The 12,357-nt window shown below is 40.2% G+C and overlaps 1 protein-coding gene across 12 annotated transcripts in view; it reads right to left on the reverse strand.

Annotated features, from left to right (window-relative positions):
- The window catches only part of DTNB (dystrobrevin beta), a 236,288-nt gene that overhangs the window by 54,583 nt on the left and 169,348 nt on the right, over positions 1-12,357 (reverse strand). For 10 of the 12 annotated variants that reach the window (XM_082745106.1, XM_082745101.1, XM_082745100.1 and 7 more), the window contains 2 exons: positions 7,027-7,116; positions 3,454-3,541 (listed from right to left, as the gene is read on the reverse strand). In XM_082745106.1, the coding sequence (XP_082601232.1) occupies positions 3,454-3,541; positions 7,027-7,116 (178 nt within the window). The remainder of the gene's footprint in view (positions 1-3,453; positions 3,542-7,026; positions 7,117-12,357) is intronic. The other 2 variants (XM_082745109.1, XM_082745108.1) reach the window with 1 other exon arrangement.

Consider the following 12,357-nt stretch of genomic DNA (forward strand, 5'->3'; position numbering starts at 1 on the left):
CCATTTCTCAGTGCAATCAAACTCTTGCATATCCCCATTCCTGGTTCCCTTTTCTTTTCATTGAGATGTGATGCTCATATCTTAAGTATGCCATCCAATCCCACAAACACATACAACTCACGTCACACACACCTCTATAAAAATGTAGAACGTTTCCATCAATTCAGAAAGTCTCCTCACCTCTCTTCACGATCCCCTTTCTCAGAAAACAGTCCCTGATGTGATTTCCACCACTATAAATCATTTTTACCTATTCTAGAACTTCATACACATGGGATCGTGTTGTACACATTTTTGGTGTGTGATGTATGAAAATTCCATTTGCTCCACGTCGTCTCCAACAATCGGTGGTGTCAATCTTTTTCATTTTAGTCATTCTAGTGGGTCATTATGGTTTTAATTGACATTTTCCTGATGATTAATGACATCAAGCACCTTTTTATGGGCTGATTGCCCATTTGTATATCTTCTTCTGGGAAGTTCTGCCCAAGCCTTTAGACCATTTAAAAACTGGGCAGGAGTCTGAGGTGCAGGAATTCTTTACATAGTTTGTCCTTTGTCAGGCTTGTGTTGCAGATATTTTCTTTCCAGCTGTGCTTTGTCTATTTTTTAAAGAGTATCTTTTAATGAGGAAATAATTTATTTTCAGTAAGATCCAACTTACCAGTTTTTAATGACTCGTGAATTCTCTAAGAATTCCTTGCCTGCTCCAAGGATATGAAGATATTTTTCTAAGCCTTCTTTTAGTAGCTTTACGGTTTTAGCTTTTATGTTTAGATTTATGATACATTTCAAACTGAGGAAGGGGTTGAGGTTATTTCATATAAATATACAGTTGTTCCAGAAGCACTTGTTAAAAAGATTTTCTCTTCCCAATTCAATTTCTTTTGTGTCTTGTCAAAAAGAAGTCCTTTGACCTTATACATATGAGTTTACTATACAGATGACCTATTTGTCTATCACACTTTCTTGATTACTGTGGCTTTCTGTAAGTCTTGATGTCAAGTAGGGTTAAGTCCTTCAACTTTGTTCTTTTTAAAGACTCTTGGTTTTTCTAAGTCCTCTGGTTTCCAAATATATATATATATATATATATATATATATATATATATATATATATATATATATTTTTTTTTTTTTTTTAAGGTTTTACCCATTTATTTGACAGATCACAAGTAGGCAGAGAGGCAGGCAGAGAGACAGGGAAAAGCAGGCTCCCCACTGAGCAGAGAGCCTGATGTGGGGGCTGATCCCAGGACCCTGGGATCATGGCTTGAGCCAAAGGCAGAGGCTTTAACCCACTGAGCCATAGGTGCCCCTCCAAATGTATTTTAAAATCAGTTGGCCAATTTCTTCAAAGTCTATTGGGATTTTGACTGGTACTGAATCTATAGACTAATTTGGAAAAATGTGCCCTCCTAATTATACTGAATCTGAATATTCCATGGCATACCTCTCCACTTACTTAGGTTTTCTTTAATTCCTCTCAACAATATTTTACAATTTTTAGTCTTAACATCTTTCATTCAATTTATCCATAAGTACTGGGTGTTTTTTAATCTTATAGTAAATGGTGTTTTTTTTCCTAAGTTTAGTTTTCTAATTACTCACTGCTAGTAGATGGAAATATAATCAATTTTTGTACATTGACTTTCTATCCTGCAACACTGCTATAAAGTCATGTATCTGTTCTAGGAGTATTTTTTGCAGATTCCTTAGGACTATCTTTACATAATCATGTCGTCTACAAATAACAACAGCTTTACTTCTTCCTTTCCAACATTTATGCCCTTTTCTTCTTGTTATGTTATACTGGCTAAGATTTGGTACAATTTTGAATTGGGGTAGTGAAAAGTGGACACCGTTGGTTGTTCTCAATATTAGGTAGGAGAAATACTCTAAAATTTAAACTTTCAGTATAATATTAGTTACAGGGTTTTTGTAGGTTCTTTATCAGATTGAAGAAGCTTCTTCAACTCCTAGTATATTGAAAAATGTTATAAAAAATGGGCACTGTATTGTCGAATACTTTTTCTGCAGCTGTTGAAATGATCTTATCATGTTCTTTTTTTTTTTAAGATTTTATTTATTTATATGACAGACAGAGATCACAAGTAGGCAGAGAGGCAGGCAGAGAAAGAGGGGGAAGCAGGCTCTCTGCTCCCCTGCTCTCAGCAGGGAGCCTGATATAGGGCTCAATCCCAGGACTGTGGGATCATGATCTGAGCTGAAGGCAGAGGCTTTAACCCATCGAGCCACCCAGGCACCCCTAATTTTCTTTTTTAAACTGCTAATATGGTGAAATACATTGGTTGATTTATATATTAAATGAATCTGCACTCTTAAGATAAACCTCACTTGATTGTGGAGTACTCTCCTTTTTACATACTGCTGGCTTCAATTTGGTAATAATATTTTGTTAAAGGTGTTTTCATCCATGCTTATGAGAGAATTTGGTTATTGATTTTGTTTTCTTGTAATGGCCTTTTTTGTTTCTCTATCAGGCTACAGTAGCCTGATAAATGACTTGGAAAGTGTTCCTTCTTCCTTTATTAAGAATTTATGTCAGGTTGTTATTATTTCTTCCTTAAGTATATGGTAGTACTCTCCTCTGAGCTTACAGTTTTCTCTGTGGAATTTAATTACAAATTTAATATCCTTAACAGATTTAGGACTATTTAGATTTTCTATTTATTCTTATGTCAGTTTGGTTAATTTGTCTTTTTTCTTTTTTTTAAAAAAATTTTATTTTTAAGTAATTTCTACACCCCACATGGGGCTTGAACCCACAACTTCAAGATCAAGAGTTACACGCTCTACTGACTGAGCCAAGCCAGGCACGCCTAATTTGTATCTTTCAAGGAATTTGCCTATTTCATCTAGGTTGCCAAATTTATTTGCAAAAGGTTGCTCATGATATTCCCTTATGATCCTTATAATATTGTAGTGCCTGTAGCAATGCCCTTTCTTTCATTTGTGATTTTTTTTGGAGAAGATTTTATTTGTTTATTTGACAGAGAAAGAGACAGTGAGAGAGGGAACACAAGCAGGGGGAGTGGAAGAGAAGCAGGCTTTCTGCTGAGCAGGGAGCCTGATGGGGGCTCGATCCCAGGACCCTGAGATCATGACCTGAGCCAAAGGCAGATGCTTAACGACTGAGCGACCCAGGCGCCCTTCATTTGTGATATTAATAATTTGTGTTTTCTTTCCTTTTGTCTTGATCAGGATTTCTAGGAGGTAATTAATTTAATTGTTTTTTAAAGACTTTCTTGATTTATTTTTTAAAGAGTATACTGTAGATAAAATAAAGGCCTCGATATTCCCTTCCCTAAACCCACTCCTCTCCTTCTGTTTCTGACATACCTATAGTTTCATGTATACCATCACCCTACCATTTATATATTAAAATAATGCTAATTTCTGCTACTCTACTAGGACGTTCCATTTACTCACCATGTTTCCTGCTTCTGCAGCCAGCCGGGCAGCGTAGCGAGCTATAAGTCGGTGTTCCTCATCCAGTCGGCTGGGACTATCCAGGACACTGCCAAAGAGAAAAAAATTCAACAGGTGTCTATTAAACATTCCCTACCCTTGCTTTTCTCTTAGAAAGAACTGATGGGAGAAAGTTTGTAAAAAAGTATGGTACCAAAAGAAACAGAGGCCTGGGTCATAGATACTAATGGTCTTCTGAGAAAGGTGGTTTAGAGAAATGATGAGACCACACGTGCCCTTTCTCTTCAGCAGCACCCCCCCTGCTCCTACACCATCAGAAGGAGGCACTTCTTTTTCAATGCAAGGTCTGGGAAAAGACAGAGCATCTGCAAAGTCTGGGCGGAGGGAGGATTTCTAATCAAATGTTTTGGGAAAATGCGTAACTTTTCAAGACATAGGTCTTGAATTTAAAAGGCCCAGGAGAAAACTAAAGCATCACAAAAAAATGGAGGGCTGAAGGAAAGTATGCTTAACACTGGGCAAACAAAACCGATGAGCTCAAGCAAGGGCAGGCCCAACCTACGGTAAAGTTGGAGACGAATTCATGGTATCAGGCATTCGCTTTCATGCTTCTTTCCTGTCTTTTACCATGTTTGTTCCACAATTATAGCCCCATCTTTGAGTGAATTAATCCAGTCTATTACTCTTCCCTAAGAGTACCAGCACCCTAACTTCAAGGTCTTTAAGACCTACGTAGGTGGGCTCTCAGATGCTGCTGCGTCTGGCTGAAGTGTTCTTGAGTAGCCGGCCAGCGGATGAATCGTTCTTGAGTAGCGGGCCAGCTCTGTGTATACATAGTACAAGGACGTTTCGACTGGATCATGAAATCACTGACTCCTTTGGTTTAGCATGTTATACCAACTCTCATTCACCCATAGCAGGGCACTCCCCGATCAATAGGGACTGTGGCTACAGAATTATTTGTTGAAGTGTGGCAGGTGTTTTAAGGTAACAGAGGTGATGATGACTGATCACAGATGGGTGTCGTGGCCTGCTTCTACCGTGGCCCTTGCTTCTTGGCCTTCCAAAAACCTCCCCATGGAATTTAGCAACATGATAAATAATACGAAAAAATTTAAAGACATGAGTCCAATTCTCATCAAATCTTGTAATAATTACTGGGGAGAGGGAATCCGGGAAGGAAGACGTTAAACTGATAGAGCTGTGTCTGACCTTTTCATGTATGGAATCAACTAGATTTTTCCTAGATTTTTTTTTTTTCACCTTTCTCTGTTTCTATCGTTGTGGCTACTTCTTTAAGACTAACTTGGTCTTTCCTCTAGGATGGATTTTTTTTAAATGTGTTTCTTTTGCCTGTGCCACTTCTGAATACTTTATAATTTGAGGTATGCAAACGTGAGTCTATCATCATCCTCTCACAAGATGATCTTGTAATAAGAACATGCTACCATCCGTCAGCTTTAACACACTAGGGTCAAGGCCCCAAGGTCAAGGCTGAACTGTAATATTCGTGCCTTAAAGTTATTTGTTGGAAATAAGAGAACTACCTTTATCTTTAAAAAAAAATAAAAAAAAGAAAAACAACAACAAAAATGAACATTTATTTATACAAGTGGATAAAATTAAAGAGGGACTGGCAACCTAAGAAATGAGTCTTAGAGTGGCTGACCTTTGTTTGGGCAAGGGATATGATAAAAACTTCATTTTTTTCCTCTGTGCAAAAATCTCCCCTTCTTCCACCATGTTCCATCTCCCTAGGAAGGGTAATTCTACTTGTCATTTATACCCAAGTGTGGACAACATGGTTGCTTTAATTGGCTATGCTTTCCAGCCAGAAACTAGAACTTTATGTGATGAGAGGTTTTAAGGTCAATGAAAATTAAGAGGAAAATTAGAAAGGTTCCTTATTTTTCCGCTTGAGCTGACTTTCATTTTCAGAATTAGCCAGGAAATTTCTGCCTTTTTTGAGGAAGCATGAAGCTCAGTTCCTTAGACTACAGATCAAGAAGAGATGTAGTACTCACCCAGTCCTCACGTTCTGCCCGGGCTCTCGGCCACCAGTTCCTGCTCAGGAAGCCTAAACTCTAAGCCAGGACACTTAAGGACCTTAGCTAAACCTCCCACAAATTTATGGGAGCTGAAATATCAGGTTGCAATCTCTGCCAACCTTCTGCTTCTATTTTCACCATGGAAACTTTTAATCACCTGGACAACTGCCCTTACTGATGAGAAGTGAGCTGTCCTGCCAGGGATGAGACAACTCTATTCCTAGAGACCCATGGAGGTGGGACATACTGCACAGAAATCATCTGTTGGCTGGAGAGACTCTCTTGGGTGACATGATGCAGTTATTAGACCTCTCCTTCCTTCCCGGAGGAAAAGCCTGTTAAATGTACTTGGGAAGTAGGAAAGTAGACTTTAGAGTTAAATAAATGCCCCCAAATACCAATACTATTTAGTCACACTGGCTAAACTATGGGAAATGGTATGAAATATAATATAGAAAATAATCCTTTCCAAATATGTATTTTTTCACATGATTATTTATTCTTGTCATCACAGGAAATAAAAACAAGGTCAGCTCACCTTCTCACGAAGCCAAGGCATGTTCTGGACAAAACTAAGATCAAATGTAAGGCTCCAGACTCCCTCATGTGCTTGGTTAATAAATTAGGATTCCTCTCTAAGAATAAGAGTCTATCTGCTGCCATGTAGAGACTATGTAGAGATTACTTTAATTTTCCCTGCTGTTCTCCCTGCAGACCGGTGGTAGGTAAGGCTACCTACCAGAGTGGATAGGTAGCCTTGGGTCTACCTGAATATAATAGCATTTTGTTTGGTATTAATTCTTTTAAAGGGTTAACTTTGGTATAGTTCGTGGTTATCCAACATTTTTCTATCCTGACCCACTGAAGAGTCAGGCATATTCCCACATTAACAGTGAGGCACTACCAGTAGTTTTCCGAGAAAGGGGAATATGGAGTTATTATAACGCGTCTAATGATCACATGTAGAGGCACATATCATTTGGGAAAAGTCTCCCTCAGGTGGCAATGACCCAGTACCACTGTTGCAAACCACTGGTTTAAGTAATCAACAGTGATAGATTTGGGGGAAGAGATGAAGTTGTAAAATGCAGAGATGTTACAGGGCGATGGTATCAAAGTTTAGACACAGTGAGATATCTGCGGGTTGATCAACCCTACGCTCTGAATGTCAACAGAAAGGTTTCGATATTTAGTCAAGAATGAGCAATGAGAGGTTGCCTCAAACAGCTCTGTGAATGCGCATCTTGGGGACGGGCATAGCTGCTGGAGATTTACATGGCCTTTCAGTTTAAGCTCAGGGACGTGAACTCCACTTCAAAACAGTGCCTGGGCTTGGCAAGGCTCCTTCTCTTTCAGAAGTTAATGCTTTAGCAATTATTTCAACTCTGCCAAACGTAGCTGGTAGCGTCTCAAGAAAAACCCCCCATGAAGAGCTTTTTCCAGCTGGCAAGGCCAGGTAACAAGGCTCTCCCTCCCTCTGACCAGCCCGTGGCTGCCCGCCTGCTGCCGCTGCTCTACCACTGACCGTGCACAGTGCTGCAGACGGGCCACATAGGAGGCTATCAGCGCGTGCTCATCGGCCGAGTGACTGGGTATGTCCTGGCTATACTGTAACCTAGGAACAACGGAGGCAAAGACAGCAAGCACAACACACACACACACACACAGAGCGAGAAATGAACATGGATTAAAATGGGCAAACTTCAAAGAAAAATAGGAAAAAAAAATAATAAATCATGATAAGGAAAACAATAAAAAAACCACAATGCATAATGGAATATGGTGTTAGACCATAGAAAATACATTTCACCAATCCTTTGAACAAAAGTGGAGTCTTAGGAAACAGCCTTCGCTGACTGACTCTTCAGCCTCTGAACAGGAGAAACCAAGGAGGGGTCACCAGGAAGCCTTGCCCACCAATCTTATCTAGGTTCTGGGCTCTGGGATGGATGTACCTTTTAGGGAATGCCCAAAGGCAGGAAAACAGGTAAAGTGTGTCTATTTAACATCACCAAATGCCCCCTGATGCTTTAATAGCTTTTGTCTACAAGTAAAGAATTTTCAGGATTATTTCATGATATCAGTTAAACCCTTTTATTTCTATAAAGACATTGCCTTTAGCATCATTCTATTTTCTCCCATAAAGCTGATACTTACACCAAACTTGTCAGAATTATTCCTCATTGTAAGACAACACTGTACACATTCTGAGGCTTTTATAGACATTCAGAAGGTCTTTAAGCCCGAGAGTTTCTAAAAATGTTTTATTCCAGAAATGTTAACACATGCACAAAATGGAGAATAAATTAATGACTACTTTTCATGTACCCATCACCAAAGTTCAACAAAAACTAACATTTTGTCAACTTATTGAATATATTCTTCCTTCACTCAACTTTTTGTCTAGAAAGAGATGGCTGAAGCAAATCTCAGACAACTTATTATTTCACTTGGGAATACTTAAATTACACAACCACAGTGTCATCATCACACCTAAAAAAAAATTAACAAGAACATTTAACTCAATCCCTCTGAAAACTTCCTCAAATCTTAAAAAACATCCATCTACATTTAGAATCAAGATTCCAACAAGGTCCACACACATTGCATTTGGTTGATATGTTTCTGTTTTTCAATCTATAACAGTCCTTCCTTTTCCTTGTTTCTGTCATGTCATTTATTTGTGAAGAAAGCAGGTTATCTAGTAGCATACCCAACATTCTGGATTTAACTGTTTCCTTGGTGCCATTTAAGTTGTTTCTCTACACCCTGTGGCTACAGCTAGAGATCTGATAAAAGCTTTTGCTTCCGTTTCATTTTTTGAGAAGGGGCTAGAATCTGTTTTAGGTAATATGGTGCACTTATACATCAAATAGGGGACACACAATGGAATAAAAATATTGCTCACTGGATTCAGACGTTATTGGTTACATCTCTCCATTATAAAGTCCCCCATCAACTTTTCACCTAATGGATATAGCATTTACTGATGATTTTGCCTAGATTCATTATTTCTTGGGTGGGGGGGCATTTACGAAGACCCGGTTTCCAATTTTATCATCTTTTCTGCATTTATTAGTTTTCTCTCTTTGCTTATCTTGAAATATTAATAATTCAGAAAAGGTAAAACAAATGGTTGGCATTTTTTACTATTTAAACAAATTTAAGAACAATGAATTAGTGCCCTAGCAACCTCCAATGGGTACCAAAGAGTTTTCTTTTTTAGTATCATTAAGAACTCATAGATTTTCATGTATCTGATTGCTACAATCATCTTTTTGCTGCTCAAATTGTCCTATCTTTGGCCAGTGGGAGCTCCTGTAAGTAGACTCCTGTGTTAATCTAATATAGCCATTAGATATCATCAGCTTCCTTGATCCTGCCCCACTCTTGGAATCAACTATTCCTTCAAGGACTGCAGGTTCCTTTTGCCAGGAAAGAGTGTTTAGAGATCACAGCGTACTAGGGTGTTCCTTGTTCCTGGATGATGACTGTTTCTAGAATTTTTCAGTCGATAAAGCTAGAAAATCGGGATGCCTTGGTTGGGCAGCTGCCTTCAGCTGCCTTCAGCTCAGGTCACGATCCCAGCATCCTGGGATGGAGTCCCACATCGGGCTCCTTGCTCCGCAGGGAGCCTGCTTCTCCCTCTGACTTTGCCTGCCACTCTGCCTGTGCTCGCTCTTGCTCTCTCTCTCTCTCTGACAAATAAATAAATAAAATCTTTAAAAAAAAAAAAGCTAGAAAATCTATATATTTTAGAAGGAATAAAAACAGGTTCTCTCACTACTTTCAAACACCACTCAATTTCCTGCTAGCTTGCATTGTTTTTTAAGGTTTTATTACTTATTTGAGAGAGAGAGCACGCAAGGACAAGCAGGAGGAATGGCACGCAGAGGAAGAAGCAGACTCCCCACTGAGCATGGAGGCCGATGCAGGGCTCCATCCTAGGACCCTGAGATCATGACCCGAGTGAAGGCAGACACTTAGCCCACTGAGCCACCCAGGCACCCCTGTTTTTAATGAGAAATCACTTCAAAAATCTTATCTTTCTTCCACTGTATATAACATCTTTTTTCCTCTAGATGCTTTTAATACTTTTTCTTCATCACCGGTTTTCAGCAATTTGACCGTGATGTACCTTGGTATGGTTTTCTCTGTTTATCGTGATTATAGTTTTTTGAATTTCTTGTACTTATGGGTTTATAGTTTTTATCAAATTTGTAAAAATTTACCTGGAAATTTGGAAAAAAAATATTTCCTGAAATAATTTTTCTCTCCTCCCTCTTTTCCTTCCTCCTCTCCTCTCCTCCTAATCCTGTTAGGCTGGCTGCCACTGTCCCCGAAGTCTTGGAGGTTCTGTTCATTTCTCAGCATTGTAATTTGGATAGTTTGTACTGCTATGTCTTTAAGTTCAGTGGACTTTTTCTTCTGTAATTTCTGATATACTGTTAAATCCATTCATAGGCTTTTTCATTTCGGGTATTATCTCCTTCAACTCTAGAAGTTCTATTTTTTAATTTAAGACTTTTGTCACTGAAGTAGAATATATATGCAGAAACTTCCAATTATGTTTATAGATGGTTCTTTTTTATTTCAATTTTTTTCCTCATTATGCTAATATTTTCCTTTACATTTTTGGTATTTATTGTGCTTGGGTTTTCGTTTAAGATTTTTATTTATTTATTTGAGAGAGAGAGAGAGAGAGAGAGAGAATGAGCAGGGAGGACAGGTGAGGGGGGCAGACTCCCTGCTGAGCAGGGAGCCCGACACAGGGCTCAATCCCAGGACCTGGAGATCATGCCAAAGGCAGACACTTAACCCACTGAGCCACCTAGGTGCCCCCTCTTATGGCTGTTTTGAAGTTCATCTCTATTCACTGCATCATGACTGTTATTTCTGAATCTGTTTATATTGACTAATTTTTAAAAAATATTTTATTTATTTATTTGACACACAGAGAGATCACAAGTAGGCAGAGAGTAGGCAGAGAGAGAAGGAGGAAGCAGGCTCCCTGCTGAGCAGAGAACAGAGGCCCTGCTGTGGGCCTCATCCCAGGACCCCGAGATCATGACCTGAGCTGAAGGCAGAGGCTTAAACCACTGAGCCACCCAGGTGCCCCGACTAATTTTATTCTGGCTGCAGAACATAATTTCCTGCTGCTTTCTGTGTCATGATGGAAATTTTGAGGATCATGTTGTTGAATGTCGTTTTCTTCTAAAGGATCTGGTAGCTAATTTACTTGTGGACGGATTTGTCCTTTTGAGGGCTGTGTTAAAGTTTCATTAGTACAGATCTAGGATAACTTTTATCTAGGGCTATTTTCACCCTGCTCCTAAACTGTGGCCTGTCTGGGGGTTTTTACGGAATGCTCCCAGTGCTTGATGATGTCACCGCTCTGGCTGGTTGGAACTCAAACAACAGGCTGAGCTTGCGTAGTTGGTCCACTTTCAAATCTCTGGGGCCTGTTCTTTCCCAGATAGTTGTTCTTTGGCGGTCTTGTGAAATCGCGTTCTATGCAAATGGAGCTTAGTCACGGGACCTGTGTGCAGGTTTATGGAGCTCTTCTTCCTTCCCGCTGGTGTTCCTCTTAGCAAATTCCAGCATTCCCAAACCCCCTCCAATCTCTCCTTATTCTCAGCAAATAGGGCTTACCCTGCTTGTCTCTAGCACTAGACTTTAGTAAATGCCTCCCAGTAGAAAGCCTGGGCAATCACCGGGCTCTCCTCATTTATTTCCTTTCCCTCAGAGAACGGTCCTGCCCTACTTAATGTCTAATTTCCAAAAACAGTTGCTTAGTTAGAATAGTTTTCTAGAAGTTTATAGCGGGAGAACTGATCTGACATCAGCTACTTCACCACGACCAGAGGACGTGCTCTCTGTAGTAACTCAGTTTTTTAAAGAAGATTTTATCAATTGATTGCTTTTAGAGAGTGTGCACAAGCAGGGGTTGTGCAGAAGAGGGGGTGGAGGGAGAGGGACAGGGAGAGTTGGTGCGGAGTGTGGAGCTGATGCGGGATGGTGGGGAATGGAGGGCTTAGGTCTCATGACCCTGAGATCGTGACCTGAGCCGAAATCAAGAGTTGGCTGCTGAGCCACTCAGGCGCCCCTGTAGTAACTCATGTTTATACTTCTGTAAAGTATTGGTCTATTTCAAACTAGAAATCAGAACAAAACAAAACTGCTTCTTCAGAAGACAGACTGAAAAGTAGCAGTGTTATAGAAGGCTGGCATAAGGGATTCAACTTTTACTCTGCTACGAGAAGGTGCTGGTGGGTTCTGAGCAGATGCAGGGCATGCTCTAACTTCTCCTTTAATAAGATCATCTGCACTACGGAACATGAAGTGTCAGAGAGGAGGGAAGAAGCAGCTAATTCGAAGCCTCCTGCAACACTCCAGATGAGAGGAGAGAGTGGACAGTAGCTGCTGCTGAGGTGGCGAGAGATGGCAAGATCCTGGGCAGACTTTGACGGTGTTTTTGGAGAAAGCTGATCTAATGATCTGACACCTTAGATGGGAGAAGCATCAGGGGTTCTCACGAGATTGCCACTAACTGAGATGGGGAAGACAGAGAGAGGCAGGTCTGGTTGGGGGAGACTTGGAGCTCAGTTTGGAACATGCTAATTATGAGATTTTTATCCCGGTGGAGGGACTGACTAGGAGGAAGACCAGTGAGGTCAGAGCTAGCGAAAAGGTCTGGGCTGGGAAAAAAAAGTTTGGAAGTCACTGGTATGGAGACAGTAGTGAAAGCCCCGAGTCTAGGTCGGGTCACCCACGGGGAGGACAAACAGAAAAGTGAGATGGTCCCTCTGGCCTACTAGCGTTTAGAGTTCAAGGAGGTTTGGAAAAACTAGCTGAG

This window comes from Mustela nivalis, assembly GCF_964662115.1.
Source record: "Mustela nivalis genome assembly, chromosome: 8".
Lineage (NCBI taxonomy): Eukaryota > Metazoa > Chordata > Mammalia > Carnivora > Mustelidae > Mustela > Mustela nivalis.